The sequence below is a fragment of the Heterocephalus glaber genome, unplaced genomic scaffold, assembly GCF_053883595.1.
Source record: "Heterocephalus glaber isolate CG9 unplaced genomic scaffold, H.glaber_assembly_v1.0 deba00001472, whole genome shotgun sequence".
In the NCBI taxonomy this organism is placed as follows: domain Eukaryota; kingdom Metazoa; phylum Chordata; class Mammalia; order Rodentia; family Bathyergidae; genus Heterocephalus; species Heterocephalus glaber.
In genome coordinates, this window is record NW_028258315.1 from 32,336,482 (window position 1) to 32,355,764 (window position 19,283).

Here is a 19,283-nt window from a genome sequence, read left to right on the forward strand (position 1 = left end):
TAACAGGAGAGATTGTGCTCCTAGTGCAAGACATGATTAATAAATCTAGAGAGGAGCTCAGAAACATGATGGAATCCCAAAATAAAAAACAAATGGAATCCATAAAACAGATGCAAATAGATTTCCAGGACATGAAAAATGCCATTGAAAGTCTACATAGCAGAATGAGCCAATGTGGGGACGGAATTTCAGATATAGAAGATAAGATTGCAATTAATGACCAGGAAAAGAAAAATTGCTTCAAAATTGTAAGGAAAAATGAGAAATCAGTCCAGCAGGTGCTAGATGATGCAAAGAAGAGTAACATAAGACTGATTGGAGTCAATGAAGAAACAGGAGAGAGTGCAGATGACATAAAAAAACTCTTCACAGAAGTAATGGCAGAAAACTTCCCAAGCAGGGAAAAAGAACTTGACATACAGATAAGTGAGGTATATAGGACTCCAAATAGCCTTGATCAAAAAAAATCTACACATAGGCATATAATTGTTAAGATTCCAGAAACACAACAGAAGAACAAAGTTCTCCAAGCAGTCAGAGAAAAGAAACAAATCACATACAAAGGAAAGCCCATCAGAATCACAGCAGACTTCTCAACACAAACCATCAAGGCAAGAAGAGCTTGGAGTGACATATTCCAAGCCCTAAAAGTAAACAGCCTCCAACCCAGACTGATGAACCCTGCAAAACTGTCTTTCAAAATTGATGGAGAAATAAGATACTTTCATGATAAAGAGCACCTTAGGAACTTCGTGAATACCAAACCAGCACTCCAAAGAATTTTACACAATATCCTAGGAACAGATATTAAGGATCACAACCAAAGGAAGCAAAGCAGAATGAACCCATCTGGCATGACAAGAAATTAAATGGAAAGGGGGAGAACCCAACAAAAAGAAAAAGTCATGGCAATGACAAGTCAATATGTTTCAATTATAACCATCAACATTAATGGTCTCAATTCACCAATCAAAAGAAATAGACTGGCAGAATGGGTCAAGAAGCAAAATCCAACAATATGCTGCATACAAGAAACACACTTCATTCAAAAGGAAACTCATAGACTGAAAGTTCAAGGGTGGAAAACAATACTGCATGCAACAGGAACCTGAAAAAAAGCAGGAGTAGCTATCCTCTTTGCAGATCAAGTAGATTTCAAACCAACACTAATTAAGAGAGACAAAGAAGGACACTACATTCTTGTAAAGGGAACAATCCAACAGGAAGAGATGACAATCATAAATATCTATGCACCAAACACTAGTGCACCCAACCATATAAAACAAATACTAACAGACATGAAAAGTCATATATGCACTAATACAATTGTAGTGGGGGACCTCAACACCCCACTGTCACAAAGAGATAGATCAACTAGACTAAAAATAAGTAATGAAAAACTAGAACTCAATCAAACTCTTGAACAAATGAACTTAACAGATGTTTACAGAGTCTTCCACCTCACAAAATCAGAATACACATTCGTCTCAGCTGCACATGGGTCATTCTCCAAAATAGACCACATACTCACACATAGAACATGTTTAAGTAAGTGCAAAGGAATTGAAGTTATCCCCTGTATATTATCAGACCATAGTGCGATGAAATTGGAGATCCATAGCAACAGAAACTCAAAAAATTTCATAAACACATGGAAATTGAACAACACACTCCTGAATAACCAATGGGTCACAGAGGAAATTAAAGAAGAAATCAGACAGTTCCTTCAATTAAATGACAATGACAATACAACATATCGGAATCTATGGGACACAATGAAAGCAGTCTTACAAAGGAAATTCATAGCAGTGAATGCTCATATTAGGAAAACAGAGTGAAACCATTTAAACAACCTGATGCTGAATATCAAGCTTCTAGAAAAAGAAGACCAGGACAAACCCAAAGCTCATGCAAGGGAGGAAATTATAAAGATCAGAGGAGAAATCAATGCAATGGACCCTAAGAGAATGATACAAAAAAAAAATCAATGAAGCCAAGAGTTGTTTCTTTGAAAGAATCAACAAAATTGACAAACCCTTAGCCAAACTTATCAGAAAAAGGAAGGAAAAGGCTCAAATCCATGCAATTAGGAATGAAAAGGGTGAAATTACAACAGATCCAGTAGAAATCCAGAGCATCATCAATACCTACTTCCAAAACCTAGACACCAATAAGATGGAAAACACAGAAGAAATGGACAGATTCCTAGATACATATGAATTATCAAAGTTGAATGAAGAAGACCTAAAAATTCTAAACAACCCAATATCAGCCAATGAAATTGAAAATGTAATAAAAAACTTATTAACTAAGAAAAGGCCAGGCCCTGATGGCTTCACTGCTGAATTCTACAAGGCATTTAGAGAGGAACTAATGCCACTATGGCTTAAGCTCTTCAATGAAATTGAAAGGGAAGCAATACTCCCAAATTCATTCCTGGAATCAAGCATCACCTTGATCCCCAAAGCAGAGAAAGACCCAACTGAAAAGGAGAACTATAGGCCAATCTCACTAATGAACATAGATGCAAAAATCCTGACTAAGATACTGGCAAATAGAATGCAGAAGATCATCAAGAAGATCATACACCCTAATCAAGTGGGATTCATCCCAGGGATGTAGGGATGGTTCAACATATGCAAATCAATCAACGTAATACACTATATCAATAGAGCCAAGGACAAAAACCATATGATTATCTCCATAGACACAGAGAAAGCATTTGACAAAATCCAACATGCATTTATGATAAAAACCCTACAAAAAATTGGAATAGATGGTCCCTACCTTAAACTGATAGAAGCCATCTATGAGAAACCAACAGCCAGTATCATACTAAATAGTCAAAAACTGAAATCGTTCACACTAAAGTCAGGAACAAGACAAGGATGTCCACTATCACCACTCTTGTTTAATATAGTTCTGGAAACATTAGCCACAGCAATTAAACAAGAGAAAGAAATAAAAGGAATAAAGATAGGAAATGAAGAAGTCAAATTGTCATTATTTGCAGATGACATGATACTCTATATAGAAGACCCCAAGAACTCCACCAAAAGTCTTCTAGACTTAATAACCCAATTCAGTCAAGTAGCTGGTTACAAGGTCAACATGCAAAAATCAATAGCTTTCCTCTACACTAATGACAGACTCACTGAGAGAGAAACAGGGCAAATAATTCCTTCCACAATAGGATCCAAAAAACTGAAATACCTAGGAATCAACCTAATGAAAGAAATCAAGAAATCTGAAAAGTATGGCACTCTGAAAAGAGAGATTGAAGATGATATCAGAAAATGGACAGACATCCCCTGCTCCTGGTTAGGAAGGATTAATATAGTGAAAATGCCCATACTTCCAAAACTGCTATATAGATTTAATGCAATTCCAATTGAGATCCCAGCAGCATACTTCACAGACCTTGAGAAAACAATCCAAAAATTCATTTGGAACAAGAAGAGACCCAGAATAGCAAAAGAAGTTCTAGGTAACAGAGACATGGCAGGGGGTATCACAATCCCCAACTTGCAACTATACTACAAAGGTACTGTGATAAAACAGCATGGTACTGGCAAAGAAACAGACTTGAGGACCAGTAGAACAGATTAGAAGATGCAGAAACAACGCCAGACACACTCAGCCATCTCATCTTCGATAAAGGAACCAAACACCCTCACTGGAGGAAAGATAGCCTCTTTTATAAATGGTGTTGGAAAAATTGGGTTTCAACTTGCAAAAGATTAAATCTAGACCTGTATCTCTCACCATGCACTAAACTGAAATCAAAACAGATTAAGAATCTAAATATTAAAATAGAAACACTGAACCGGCTGTAACAGAGGTTAGGTAGAACTCTTGAAGACATTGGTGCAGGAAAAGATTTTATGAACAAAACCTCAATTGCCCATGAACTAGCACAAACACTCAACAAATGGGATCTCTTCTTATTAAAAAGCTTCTGCCCAGCACCAGAAACCACCAGCAGTGTGAAGAGACAACTCACAATGTGGGAAAAAATCTTCACCTGCTTTTCCTCAGACAAAGGTCTACTATCTCGAATCTATAAAGAACTTAAAAAGATCAGACCTCCCAAATTGAAAGACCCAATCCAAAAATGGGCATCTGAAATGAACAGACATTTCTCAGACAAAGAAGTAGAAGTAGCAAATAAATACATGAGAAAATGTTCAACATCACTGGCCATTCGAGAGATGCCAATGAAATCAACGCTGAGATTCCACCTCACTCCAGAAAGAATGGCTGCTATCATGAAATCAACCAATAACAAATGCTGGCAGGGCTGTGGAGAAAGAGGAACCCTGCTCCACTGCTGGTGGGAGTGTAGATTGGTGCAACCACTGTGGAAATCAGTATGGAGATACCTCAAAGAACTAGGACTGGAAGTCCCATTTGACTCCGCTATTCCCCTGTTGTGGATCTTCCCCCAAGAATTAGAAGAATCATACCACAGTGATATATGTGCACCCATGTTCATAGGAGCACAGTTTGTGATAGCTAAAACTTGGAAACAGCCCAAATGCCCATCAACTGGAGACTGGATAAAGAAAATTTTTTAAATATAAAATGGAGTACTACTCAGCCATAAAAAATGAGAAATTAGAGACATTTATAGCTAAATGGATGCACATTGAGGCGATGCTCTTAAGTGAAATAAGTAGGACACACATGTATAAATACCAAATAGTTTCTCTGGTGTGAGAAACTGAAAGTGTAAATAAGGACTAAAATATATAATAGGTAATGTGAAATAGGAAGAAAAGGGGCAAAGGGGAAGGAAGTGGGAGGGCTAGGGGAAAGGACAGAAGAGAATGGAATTAATATGAGAAAATGGAAAAATAGGAAGAAAATCTTTGTAAATAGGGAGGAATGGAGGGGTTGAAGGGAGGGCTGGGCAAGGGTGAAAAATAAGAACCAAGAGAGATCATGTAAAGGTACAAATTTCCAATGATAAATGTCATTATATTGTATACCTAAAATGTACCAATGATTAGAATGAATAATCAATAATACAAAATAGAAAGAAAAGGTCCAAAGGGGTAGGGGTAGTGGGAGGGGCAGGGGAAGGGAAAGAAGGGAAAGGAAAAATGATGAGAAATGGAAAAATGGAAATAAAGTCTTTGTAAATAGGGAAGGGTGGAGGGGATGAAGGGAGGGCTAGGAATGGGGAGAAAATAAGAACCAAGATGCATCATGCAAAGATACAAGTTCCCAATGAGAAATGTAAATGTGTTGTATTCCTAAAATGTACCAATAAAAGAATTTAGGTAAAAAAAAAAAAAAAAGAGAAAGAAAAGGATGGGCTTCCTCCCGAATGCGTCTATAATACCAATACCAACTTGTGGTTTTCTACACTTGCTCCTGTCCCTTCCCTTTTCGGTGTTTGAATTGAATGCTTTCCTTTAATCTCACTTCCTAATATAAAAGGGAATTTTGTTGAACATAAGTATCCAATAAAATGTTTCAGTACATAGTGCTGATGTCAAAATGCTGTTTCCTGTCACCTGCCAGCTGCCTTAGATTTGAGCTGTAAGGTTTATCTTTTTTTTTTTTTGGTACCAGGGATCGAACTCAGGTCCTTGGACTTGTGCAGCAGGTGGCGAAACAACTGAGCGAAATCCCCGGCCTCTAAGGTTTATCTTAAGATAAGAATTTCCCTGGAACATGAGCAAAGGAAGGAATCTTAACACTTTTTTGTACTCTTAAGATGTTCCCGATCATCAGATCTTTATCCTTAACTTACAGACTCTGAACAGTTAATTATGTTCTTAAACTTACAACTTTTATAAACTATAAGTACATGAAATTTCATTGGGCTTTTAAAAGTTTGACTTTAAAAAAGTTTAATTAAAAATGAAAAATGTATTGAGGGATAGCTAAGTCAATGTGCATTACTCCACATATTCATTGTTGTGTGTTAATGACATGTAAAATCCACTCTTAGCAACTAAAGAATATACTTTATTATTAACTAGTCACCATCGTGTACAATAGATGTCTTGAATCTATTCTGAGATTTTGTATCCCTTGACCAACATCTCTCCAACCCCCACCCCTCCCCCATACTCCTGGAATAACCACCAAGCTATTGTCTCCTGTGATTCACTTATAGATTCCAAATATAAGTGTTTGGGTTGCTTCACTTCAAGTAACATCAACCAGGTTCATCCAAGTTATGGCAGGATTTACTTTTTAAGTCTGATTCATGTGATTCCTTGTGTAGGTATACATTTTCTTCATCCATCCATGGACACCAAGTTTGATCCTATTTTGGCTATTGTGACTAATATTACAATAAATGCAGGGAATACAGCTTTTTCTTCAACATATTCATTTTATTTCCTTTAGATCTACACCCAATAATAGGATTGTTGGACTATAGATGTGACAGTAGGGCTAGGTTATCAATTTGATTGGCTTGAGAGCCACCTCAGGGATTAGTGAAGCATGCTTTTGAGTGTGTCTAGGTAGGTTATTGAGGCATGACTTTGGGGTCTATATCTATTCCTTTACCCCTGCCTCTTTTATGCTCTTCTATGTTCTACTTCCTGGTCATGCCAGAAACAATAACTTTCCTCCCCCACGCCCTTCTGCGAAGATGTACCTGCCTTGGAGCAAGCTGAGCATGGACTAAACCTCTGACACTTTAAGCCAATTAAATCTTTTCTCCTTTATATGGCATGTGTCAGATATTTTGTCCCAGTGATAGGAAAGGTAATTCAATAGGGTAGTTCGGTTTTGAATACTTTGAGGACCCTCCATGGTGTTTTCCATAATGGCTGTGCTTATTTACACTCTCACTCACAGTGAGGCTTTTCTCCTCACCAACATTTTTTCATACTAGCCATTCTAACATGGTAGGAGGTAATAAATCATTGCAGTTTTAATTTGCATTTCCCTGGTTAAAGTGTTGAATGTTTTCATATGTGTGTTAACCATTTGTATGTCTTAAGAATGTCTCTATTCTTTGCCCTTTTTAAAAATCAGGAAGTTTTCTTGCTATTGAGTTTCTTATATATTTTGGATATTAAGACCTTATCAGATGGATGAAGTTTTCTCCATCCTATAGGCCAGTGGTGGCCATGTGCCTCAGCAGGCTGTTATTAAAATCTGTAAAAGGTTTGCCATCCATGCTATAAGCTGTTTCATCAATGACTTAAAATTTATTTTCCTATCAGTAAGTTAGACATGAGCAGCAAACCAGAAGCCTACTACCCCAAGGAAGGGTGGAGTGCAGTCTGACAGGATCTCCTCTTATAAACTTACATAGTACCCCAAACTAGGAGAGGAGAGAGAAGAAAGGTATGGTCCCTTGGTAGAGATTTCCACAGGCAACCAGGATGAGGAGCTGGACAACAGCAGGTCTTATCTCCAAGAATAAATGTCCATCCTTAGGGATTTAGGGAAACAACTCCCGTATGTGAAAGGAAGAGAATGTTGGGAAATCTGAAACCAACAGTGGTATGTTTACAGAGCTAACACTCTACATGGGAACAAGAGACTAGATTGCCAAATAACTACTACACAAAATAGTGGCAGGGCAAGTAAAAGAAGCAGTGATTTTATTCAGGAAAACCCAAGATATACAAAAATGACTTATTCTGGTTTAATTTGATCAGTTCTTCAAAGAGAAGACAACCCTCAACTAGAAATTAGTTTTGTAAGGTTGGAGGAAATAGTGAAGATAGAGAAGCGTTTGGGATGGCAAATTATTCTTTTATGTGATATTACAGGATATTTAAAATTGGACAAGTGCCATAAAAATAATTTAAGAGTGAGGAATCTGGGAACAATAAAGTTACTGATCTAGCTAAGACAATATTAATAGACTACTCAAGTTAATGGTCCCAACTGATATTTCTCCCTACGGTAATGATTCAAATTCAAACTTAGTAATTTTGGCCAGGAGTTATTCAAGGATAAACTGTAAAATCTTTCCTTCAAAAAGTATTCATTCCTCTCTGTGGTCATACTAGGTTAATAAGTGTTCCATGGTTAGAAAACCAGTAGCACTATATCTATAGAAATATATTCTATAGGACATTTTTCTTAATATTCTTGGAAAAGGGCTCCCATGGTGAAATGTATTGGAAATAGGTACTTGCTGTCTGAAGTTTCACAGGATGGTAATAGCTCCAGAAGTCCCCTAAAAAAACCTGGCAGATTCCAGGAGAAGATTAAGCACTACAATTATTCTCTTTGGCTGGCTCCAGCATGTATTTTGTATTAAGAACCAGGGCATCACCCTCCCTCAAAAATAGGGCTAAGTTGACTCTAAGTGACTTCTGCTGCAGGTGCTATGTTAGACCAGGGTCTCTCTCAGTGGGAGGCCCAAATTCCTGGCTTATCAGATCAGTTTCATTTATGCATAATTAAATCCATTTATTTCTCCCAGAAAGAGAGGTGACTTTAGAATTATGAAGTGGCAACTCCTGGTCAGATTTTCCATATTTTAAATTTGGTTGGTATGAGAGTTGAATTTACTTCAAGACAGACACACTATTCAGTTACTGGAAAATGTAGATGGGGTTATGGAAGTGCAAAAGTTGGAAAGATAGATTTGACATATTACCTAGAAGTATATGGTATTTAACATTTACAAGACTTGCTATAAATATATACTGGCCTGAGACTGAATATGGAAATACAATCTCTTGTTAGTTTGATACTATAGAAGTTCAATAAAATATATTTTTCTATTTTAATCTGTTATGTTTTCTCTAGGGGACTTCTGGAACTATTGCCATCCTGTGAAACTTCAGAGAGCAAGTACCTATCTCCCATACATTTCACTGTTGGAGCCTTCTTCCAAGATTATTTTGAAAAATGTCCCATAGAATATATTTCTGCAGATATATTGCTACCGGTTTTCTAACTCGAATACTTATTCATTCCTGTGTTGGTCAGACTAGATTAATATTTTGTCAAGGAAAATTGTTTACAATTTACTCCTGAATTGAATAGCCCCTGGCCAAAATTACTCCAAGTTGAGTCAATTATACTTGAATTGTTCGGTGACCAAGTTAACTACTATCACCACTGCAATCAAAGACCATTGCTCTTGTCCTTTAGAAGTCTCAGCCTTGAGAAAAGGTTGTCACTAGTCACAACCTTTACATGTAGCAGTTTTTCTCCTCAAGCACCATCTGGGCAAGCCTAGGAAGGACCTCCATTAAATTGAACCTGTGTCTCCCACTGGAAGCTGGTCCCTCTGGATTGCTTAGTATTTTCAGCACAATACAAAGGTAAGAATCCAAGTTCTGGAGTTATATTCAGGTTGAAATTGCAGCTAAACTCTGTTGACCAAGTTCCACTAGAGGAGTTATTTAGTCTTTTTTTCATCCCAGATTCTAGACATTGGAAATGAACATCCAACTTTTCATTGCCATGAGATTCAAATGCATTAGCAATAGGCACCAGATATCACTGCTATCATATGAAATGCAGATAGTAACCCTGTGAGTGGAGAGAGTAATATCAAATATCTATTCCCTGCTTAAAAGTAGACTGAAGTGAGGTTGGCTTGATTACAAAGCATCCACTAGAGTCAAGAGTAACATTTGTTATTTCATAAATCTGAAGTAACCTATATTTCTCTTCCTTGAAGAGGGAGAAATAGGGTAACCTTATTTACCCAAGATTGGTTTTCAGAGCATCATCACGGGAGCTCCTCAGAATGACCAGTAGCAGTTACTAGAAAGTTCTTTGAACAAGACATTTCCCTTGAGAAGTCAGTGGTTGTATCTTGTACTTTCCCACCAAACTTGGTAACTACTAACCTAGGAGACTGCTTGTCAGTTCTGGCTTAAAACTAGGTCTTTTCTGATCAAGTCATTTTTAGGTGACCAGCGAAGATCAGATGCCTCCTTTCAGCTACTAATCCAAATATTGTTTTTCAAAATTTGATGCTCTGATTAGGAGGATCTGCATCATGTAGGAAGTGGTTGGAAATCCCAGTTCAAGGCTAAGTGCAGAGCTATTGAATTCAGCTAGGGAATATAGCCCTCTTTGGATTGAGGCACCTTGCAGTTAAGAAACCAGTGGTCTAGAAAGTTCTCCTACTCACCTGTAGGTTTTACAGGGCTTTTCTAAAGTATCCTCAGCACCTTGGAGGAGGATCATGGCCCCCTTGCTATATGCTATTTCTACAATTGTTTGGTTGCTCTCATCTCATGGAAGTTTTATTCTATACTCTATCCTCTCGAGTTTATGAAGCCTGTGGAGTCTGAGATACCTGGTTCTTATACGTACTGCTTGAATTGTCAACCATTCTACCAGTATGCTTAATCTACTCAGGAGTAGAAGACACTGACATACTTGTACCACCCCAGCCTAGAAAGATGAGGTACCAATATCTGATTGGCTAATAACACCTTCACTTTTTACCCTTCAAATAAAAAGCTCAGCACATGCTGGGATTGCAGTCTAGTTTTATTGACACATTTGGTCTGAGTACCTCACTTCTGTCTCCTGATAGCTAAATAGGATACTAACAAGGCTCCAATGATGAAGGTGCCAGCAAGTCCTGCCACCCACAGAGCCTGGGGATCCACAGGAGCACCTAGAATATAGAAAGTTAGATTAGCAGATGCTGGAACCATCCAAGTGAGTCTGTGTCAAAGACTGACAGTCTTCAATAGGAAGATGTTATCTTTTGAGGAAAATACGGCAAGGAATAGGAATGAGGGTAGGACATAGCTTTGGTTTGATTGGTGGTTCAGGTAGCTAGTGTGGTGTCTTCTACTCACCTGTAGATTTACGGGGTTTTTCTGAAGGATCCTTAACAGCTTGGAGTAGAATCACGGGGACTTTACTAGAAATGCTTGCAGTACTGTTTTGAAAATACAGGTCAGATTTTCTTCTTCCTGTAGGAGAGATAAAATTTTAACAAATGACTAGTTATTATTTTTGCACCCATGGTGTTAGGGTTAGGGATTGTTATGGTACAAGGCCAGTCTCTTAACACATAGAGCTGTCCTACACTTCAAAGAAACCTATTAGTGTGTTAATACATATTTGTGCCTTTTATTTAGCACTTACCTCAGTGTCACCAGAATTTGGGCACAGATTATGTCAGAAACAACCCTTAAACTACCACCCTTTCCTCTTAAGGGATGCTTTCTTTGACCATTGCATGTTTGTAACTCAGTTACCTTTGCATTACAGGGAAAGTGTTAAGGCAAGAAGGAAGAACAGATCCATTTTAATCCTGATTTTACTTTTCAGTTATATGGTTTAGTCCTTTAGAAAGTAATGGTACTAATGGTACAATACGTGATTGGAGCTGGATAAATAGTCCAGGCAATGCCTTGCTGAAAGAGTTTCTTGAGTTTTTCTTTTACTGGGAAGGACCTAAAGCCACAGAGATCATAAATCCAGCCCAGGAGTGAGACAAGAATCCAGCCCAGGGGTGAGACAAGTAACAGTGGACCAGGCAGAAGTCCATGTGCACTGTGAAAACCCTGGCCTGACCAACTAGAGTGTATATTCAAGGTCTATAGTCACAGTCCGCTGAGAAGGCTTTAGACCATGTTGCAGATTGCTTTCAGTTGGGTCTAGAGTAGCCAGTGGTTCTGTTAAATTGAGCTAGATGAGCAAGGAACAGTTGTGCACACCTACAATCCTAGCACTCTGGGGTGCTAAGGAAGTAAGACTGCAAGTTCAAGCCCACTCCAGGCAACTTTAGTGAGACTTTGTCTCAAAATATTTAAACAAGACTGTGGATGTAGCTCAGTGCTAAGGCCCTTTGCTCAATTCCCAGTACTGTGAGGGTTGGGATAGGGATGGGAGCAATCAGCCTGGACTGGTCTGGTTTCTGGCTTAATCAGTTTATAAAGGAAAAAGCCAAGGTTAGAGCATCTATTTATAGCATACATTTTAAAAGACCTGTTTCTAGGAATCTAGTCTCCACTTTAATGCATTGTAAGCACTTAGATGGTTTAATGAGATTGATATTCAGTTTGAACCACATGTCTAGAGGCTGAGAAAGGTTAGAAATGGGCTCAATAGAAGAAAATAGAAATAGGTAGCTGGGACACTCACGGTTGGCAGGAGGACAGGTGACCATGCAGGATGGCATCCCTGCAGGCTGGCACACAGATGCACTGCAGTGCAGAAACACCTGAGAGACAACTGAATTCAGGTCATGGTACAGTACCACCTGCCACCATTTTCCAGCCTGCTTTGTCTCCCCAGGAAGTTGAGGTAGCTATCAGGAATCTAGTTCTATCAAGAGTCTAGATGGCAGATGGCATTCCTGTCCTTGGTACCAAGGGCTGCACTAAGACAGTACCATCAGCCAGCATTAAAGGGCCCCTGGATATGGGGGGTGGAGGGGTTGAACAGAGGGCAGGAGAGTGGGAAAAATATGAGTCAAGATATATCATGTACAGGTACAAATTCTCGATGAATGTCATCATAAGGTATACCTAAATGTACCATAAAATTTGAACCTAAGTTTTTACCTTGAAAATAAATGGCCCCTAGGCTGAGATGTGGTAGGTTGAGGAAGTAGTCCTAAGTGAGGGCAGTCTAGAGCCTAGCTAAGGGGCATGGAAAGAGGCATCTTACCTGTCCACTCAGAGCCTGCTTTGCCCTTGCAGAGTCCACAAAACTGAAGGTAGAGAAACTGAAGCGCTGGTGGTGCGAGGGAAATGGCAGCGATCTCTCCACAGGGATCTTCTGAGTCTGGTAGTTGTCTCCAGTGTAGGGGCAGCTAAGCCAAGAGACTTGAGTCAGGAGTGCTTCTTTGAAGGACTTGTACAGATGTACAACTACTTACCCTTTTACCAGAATGGGCCATTGTGGATGGTGCAGGGGGTTGGGGCTAGTTGTAGCCCAGCACTGCTGTAGGAAAAGCCCCAGGTTGGGGTCTGTCCTGTGAAGGATGGAGACCTCCACATAGATTGGATCCCGAAGGAACTTCACCACTGGGTAGTCACTAGCCACATAGTAGGAGCCATAGTTCTTATCTGCACAAAACCAAGGTAGTCAGAGTGGTAAATGTAGCGCTAGAAACTTTAAGTCACTTATAACCACCTCTCACCCCCTAAACACCTGTACACACATCCTGTGACAGCTTAGGGTCTTCATGCCCAGAAACATGAGGATTTTGATTACAGGCTGGGTGCTCCAGCCAAGAAAGTCTTACCTTTGGCTATCTGAAGTTCTAGAGTGAGGGGTCCAGGCTGGGTCTTGGGGAGGGGTGGTGAAATGGTTAACACCTGGACATGAACTGGGAGTGTGTTACTGTTTAATGAATAGCTGCAGCTGACTCGAAGCCTGTGGAAAAATAGTTTTAGCTTGCTAGCTTGTGTGGGTTAGACACAAATGCTTTGATTTTACCCCCTGAGCAACATTAAGTGATGGACGTGGTCCTTGGTCTTGTGGAAGTTGTATTTTAGTCAGACCAATACATAAATTGGAACATGAGTTAGAGATAAAACCATATAATAAACATGGTACCATGAGAAACAGGTGTCTACTGTAGAGAAGGTCAGGGAACATCTTACAGGTGACTTCATAGGAGGAGAATGGTAGGGACCACACAGAGGTACAGGCGGGAGGGGACACTTGACCTAGAACAGAATATGTAGGTGACAAGGAACTCAAGGCCTTTGGAAGTGTCATAAAAGAGGAAGCAGCCTGGGATTGGGGAACAGTCAGCTGGGGACAATGTCAGAATCAGGCTGGAGAGGGACACACGAACCATCTCACCATGGGCCTGAAGGTTATGGTCACATTGGAAACTTTATTGATGCAAAAACAAGGGAAAATTAAGTGTGAGATCTGGCCACAGTAAGGTCTCAGAGATTTTTGGCTACAGCTCAGACCATAGCAGTAGAAGACAGGCCAAAATGAGCAACAGAAAAACCAGGTGGAAGAGCAGAAGTCCAGGTAGGTGTGAGACAGATCAAGTTGGTGGCAGATACAGACTCAAGTTGAGGCCAGCAATGAAAGGGGGGGCATCATTCTGCCCTTGCAGTGTTAGGTTAATTAAGATCTTACCTGAAGATGCTGTCACGAGTGATAGAGCCATGACCCCAAGTTCTCACATCTCTTTTGGCAATTAACTCATTTTCATACACTGTCTTGTCTCCAGTGACCTGCAGGAGTGGGTAAAGAGGAGTCAATCATTCCTGCTAGCCAGATGCCACTTCCCTGAATTTGCTTTGATCTAGATCTCCGGGACACTATTGTGTGAGACATTTCCTGATCCCTGAGCACAGGAAAGAGCAAGTTCAGGAATTATTGCTTTGCCTTACTGTGAAGAAAGGAATGGGGAAGAGCTTTGAGTGTTGGGTGAAAGCAGTCTGCAACCCTCCCAATTTCCCAAACAGTGCAGGGCAAAGAACCTGTTTTCTATTTTTCCTTCTAAATTGGGAGCAAGTGGCAACTGAATCACATCCATGATGGCCTCAGCTGAATGGACAGGAAAAGTTTCTCAGTGCTGAGGTGTTCTTTCGCCCTAGACAATGCCCTACACCTCAAGCAGGTGTCAGGACTGTCCTCTTTTGTTCATCTCTGGGATCTTCCCTCCTGACCTCTAGAGCCAGACACAAAGTCCAAAGGCAGCCTGTCCTGCTCACCCAGCTTGTGGTCCCACAGGAAGTAAATGGAAACCGGAAGAGGACGAAGGCACTGGTTACCATCACGGGCTCACACCCGCTGTCATTCCCAAGGACCAGGCGCACAGAATCCAAGTGCAGTGGGGGAGAGGCTACTTCCCGGGACACAGCAATGGAGAAGTGGCCCTCTCTACAATGTGAGGTCACTGCAACACCAGAGGAACAAGGAGGGCAAATCATCACTCCCGTGATTGGGTCAGTGGACAGAAGTCCAATGACCTCCTTGCTCTGATCACCCCCTCTCCCTGCCCATAACTATTGGTATTTCCACTGGTAAAATGGGAATAAGTTCAGCTGTCTGCAGCTAACCTAAGGCTCAGAACCAGGACTGACTAGAATTTTGCCTCTTCTACCTGGTGTGTAACCCAAGGCAAAGGATTAATTTCCTCTCTTCAGCCTCATTTATAGGGCAGGGATAGTAGCACCTGATTAGCCTTAGATTTCAGACCTGAGAGTGTGACATATAATTCCTCATTTAGGGGGAGTTTATATTAAAAAGCCTTGCAGCATGATTCAGGACCTGTGGAAAGTGGGCGCCTTGGAATAAAGCTCTAAACAGCTGCAGATAGTCAACCACTAAAGCTATCAGGGGAGGGGGGTTCATCACTTAGAAGATGCCTGGCACAGAGACTTAAGTTTCTGGAGTTTTCTTTGTGTATAGAGTGTAGGAGAGAAGACAATGGAAGGCTGTAGAAAGCTCTATTCTTTAGAGTCCAAAAGTTCTAGGAGACATTGCTTATATGTGAGGCTCCAGTTACTTAATGTCTGCCTTCTAAGCAAATCCATCCCCTTTCCTCTGGGTTTCACAAGTAATAACTGGGGATTTTCCTTAGCTGGCTCAGACAGTGCACCTGTGTTTCCATAGTAACAGGAACTGGCTTCTCCTGCAGGGCTGAAGCAGCAGCCCAGCTCTTCACAGTCTCCTTGAGAAGTTGGAGGAGACACACACAGTAATCTGTCCTCCACAGGCATGGAATTACACAGGTCAGCACCTGGAGCATCTTGAGCTGGATGCAGAAAAGAAGAGTAGCTCAAGCCAGGAAGCAGAAGGCTGTTTTGTCACTAAGCCTCAGCATTGAATGCCTAGACAGATATTTGCAATAGGTCTGCTCACATTACATGGTGGAGGTTAAATCATAGAAGGCTAGGTAAATATGAAGTCACTTTGTAAAGGGGCTTCTGAAATATGTTTTTTGATGGGAGGGATACCTAGAGACCAGTAGAAATAGTGGGGCTACTTACTTTCATTCCCATGAGGACCCTTCTCAAGCTTTCGCATGGACCCAAGTTACCTACAGATAACTTGTTATGTTCTTCACAAAATGTAGGGTGGTCTGTGACTTCCATTTTAGCAGTATCACCCATCCAGACAATTTTGAGTAGCCGGGCAGTAAGGAAGGTGAATTCCAGGTTCAAATCTGTTCCCACTGTGAGGTGGGCTCATAGATGTGGGGTAGGCATTATCCTTCCTGCTAATTTCCCAGGTAGTGGATCAAGTAGCCCCAGCTGGGAGGCAGGAGACTTGCATCCTAGTCTAGGAGGCAGAGCTAGCTTCTCTTGGATATTTGTCAAGTCTCCTTGCTAGCTCAACTCCTTTTTTTTGTCCTTCCCAATGGCAAGGGCTCCTAGTCCTGGGCTAATTCTTGTTTGAAATCCAGCACTTCGGGAATGAATGGCTATAGCAAGCTGACTGCAATGGCCAGTGCTAGTCATTATAGCATCTGGTAGTGATTAGGAAGACACAAGTAGAGCCACACTGCCCTCCCACTGCTTAGAAGAAAGCTGGGAGAACCACTCCTTTCTGAGTGTCAAGCGTCACTGCAGAAAGAGCAGGAGGCCTGAGGTTCCCACCAAGGTAGCTGTACTCACCCAGAGCCTAAAGTTTAACTGTTACCTGGAAGAGTCATGGGACACTTGAGTAGCCTCTTCGTGAGCACTGTGTGTCCAGCTGCATCTGCCTCTTCCACCCCAATCGACAGGATGTAGTGAAAGCCCTGAAAAGATGGCCCTGGAAAGTCAGCCTGGCTGCTGGTAGGAGGGTCTCAGTGTTCTAACAACTGAGTCCTACTTACCCACTCCTTGACATAGCAGCCCCTATAGTTGGCTTCCAATATCACTGAGCCACCAGGGTCCTCCCTCACCCACATGCCACACTCAGAGTTGTTCAGCAGCCTGTGTGGAAGCCCTTGGTGGTCTGCAGGGAGAGGTCAAAAGCACCAGTGGTCAATCAGCCTGGTTACCAGTGCAGGGAATGGACAGCTAGCCAAGCCTCTAAACCCCTGAACCTGTCAATAAGGGGAACTTGATGGGAGAGAGCTTTAGAGGTAGGTCTATCTCAGGTTGGTCTGCAGACAGGTGCCACAGAGGTCCTTAAAGAAGGAAAATATCAAAGCAGAAAGCTGGACAGCAGCTCTCGGCAGCAGAGGTCTTGGCTAAACCAGCAATGGACAAACCTACCCCAAGCTATGAACACAGGCAGCATTCCGTCTCGGCTGAGAAGGTTGACAGTGAACTCGAAACTCTGCTTCCCACAATGGAGCACACCGGGCTCACTTGGAGTGCTCAGCATATGCTGACCACTCAGGACAAATGACAGGGAGAAACAGAGCAAGATGCACTGCACGAGCCACATGGTGCCACAAGGAGTCCCGGCTGACTGTGAGTCTCCCTCCTCTTCTCCCATGAGCCAGTCTTCCCTAGCACCAGATTTTCTTATATACAGAGAGAAGGCTTGGTTTCAGGTGTGCACCTTTAACACCTGCAGGCAAAGTGCCTTTGGAAAGGGCAGTTTTTCCAGGCTCTTCCACTTTCAGGGCACAGGCTGCAGCTGTGTCACATTAACTAGTACAATCCAGGGGCATCTTCAGAGCCCAGAGAAAATGCAGTTTCTTCTAGGTAACCAAGGCTTTCTCAGGTTCACTTGTGTGGTGCCAGGTTCCTGATTCAGACCTTGTAAAAATTGGCATATATGGGTGTGGGTTCCAGCTCTGCCATCTGCAATGATGAGATTCTGGTAAGTTACTACTTCTCAGAATCTTGGTTTTTTTCTTTGGTAAGCAGGGAAGAATGTTTCCTGGCAGCAGTGAGGGTTTGAGTGAGAGATTCCCTATCAAGTGCCCAGCATAGTTCTTGGCCAGACAACAAGGGCTCAACCAACATTATTGGGTGAGAGTTGGTGTCCTTTTTCCTCTTCTAGGCTTTCATGAGAAGTCACTAAACAGTTGGTTTCTGACTTGAAAGCTCAGAAAAAGTTAAACCTGATTCCTGAGAAATAATTGACTTCATTAACCTCCTAGTTCCGAGAGGCTCAGAAGAGAAATCTCTTCTTGACAAATTTCAAAGTTTTAATTGCCACAATTGTCCTTTCAGGCAACCTACAAGGAAAGAGGGGGGAAATGCGGATAGGTCATCAATTCCCCAAACTAGCTCTGCTTCTTGCATTTACTTAAACTTAGTGTTTTCCTCTATCTGGGGCATTTTCAGTGAAGACACTGAGGTTTCTTATTTGTTCACTTTCCACACTTTTGTCTTCTTTGTCATAGAACACAAGGTATTTGCTTTGGGCTCTCTTTAGCTCAGTGTCTGACCAGGCTGCTGAGAATTCCTGAGAGATTTAGGGATGAGCAGAGATGAGACAAGAGTCTGGAAATCGGCTTCCCTGGTTTTCCACCAATGTCGCCAAAAAGTCATCTGATTGCATTTACCCTGACATTTATCATTTGAAAAGTTTTCCTGAGTTGACTAAAAATCCCGGCTAAAGCACCCAGATTATGTAGCCAGGGATCTCTGATTCTTTTTAATGAAAGAGAACACGTAGATGTGTCTTCCGGGGAAATTGGGTGACCACTTTAACCACGTGGTGACAATCAAACCTGAGAGTATGTGGACTCTGTGCTCTCACAGGTGGGAATCAGCTTCCTGACACCCTCCACCTGGGTTAGGTGCTCAAAATGCGGGCGGGGGTGGGGGATCACATCCCAGTTATTTGGCCGCTGGATTAACCACATTGAATTGTAACATCTTCCTTACTCAGTTTCCCTAATAGAAGCACGTGAGGACAGACATTATGCTTTACTTGTCCTTGCACCCTGAGTATAGAGTGAATCAACTTTTGTTAGTGCCTGGGCCTGTGGCCGTACCCCTTGAAAGTGTAGTTTCCAAACCTCACTGGTCTGGAGTCTTTCTTTTATGGCAAGCTCAAACTCACAGCCCTTAGGTATTTTTCCTTTAAGTAAATATACATATGATTGCATGGATAAGAACAAATATGAGGAGTAGACATCTACAAAATGTCTCGGGAGTTAAAAGTTCAGTCTCCTAACTAAACTTACTAATGCTGCTTTATAAAGTGGAAAAACCAAGGTGTGTGGGCATTTTGCCAATACTTGGAGACATATAATGGACTGGTTAAATGGGAGATGTTATCACAACTGCAGTAGACCCTTATCTTATGAACTGGATGGGTTCTCCAGGGCTGGATGTAACTAAATCAATACAGCTGAGATTTGGATGTTTACCTGGGTACACACTATGGATAACAAGAGGAATCTTCCATTAACTTAACCCAAGTTGTTCATATGTCAGGCAGGTCGTAACTTGAGGGTCCACTGTAACAGATTGTTGGTAGATAATGTGTGT

The 19,283-nt window shown here is 41.4% G+C and overlaps 1 protein-coding gene across 1 annotated transcript; it reads right to left on the reverse strand.

Annotated features, from left to right (window-relative positions):
• Positions 1 to 10,431: 10,431 nt before the first annotated feature.
• Zp4 (zona pellucida glycoprotein 4) lies at positions 10,432 to 17,346 on the reverse strand. The gene is made up of 12 exons (XM_021266364.2): positions 17,103 to 17,346; positions 16,718 to 16,839; positions 16,540 to 16,639; positions 15,497 to 15,652; positions 14,607 to 14,791; positions 14,026 to 14,123; positions 13,169 to 13,299; positions 12,800 to 12,989; positions 12,589 to 12,733; positions 12,061 to 12,139; positions 10,767 to 10,883; positions 10,432 to 10,579 (listed from the first exon to the last, which is right to left on the reverse strand). Exons 1-12 carry the CDS (start codon positions 17,326 to 17,328, stop codon positions 10,476 to 10,478), a joined length of 1,653 nt encoding a protein of 550 aa, XP_021122023.1. The 5' UTR covers positions 17,329 to 17,346; the 3' UTR covers positions 10,432 to 10,475.
• Positions 17,347 to 19,283: the final 1,937 nt, after the last annotated feature.

Bases quoted from the DNA above. Each gene is read 5' to 3' on its own strand.
- Zp4 (XM_021266364.2), bottom strand. From the start codon at position 17,328: ATGGGAGAAGAGGAGGGAGACTCACAGTCAGCCGGGACTCCTTGTGGC. The intron at 13,300-14,025 runs GTAAGATCTTAA...ATTTTTCCACAG, and splicing joins ACTCGTGACAGCATCTTCAG to GCTTCGAGTCAGCTGCAGCT. The intron at 12,140-12,588 runs GTAAGATGCCTC...GTTGTCTCTCAG, and splicing joins AGCAGGCTCTGAGTGGACAG to GTGTTTCTGCACTGCAGTGC.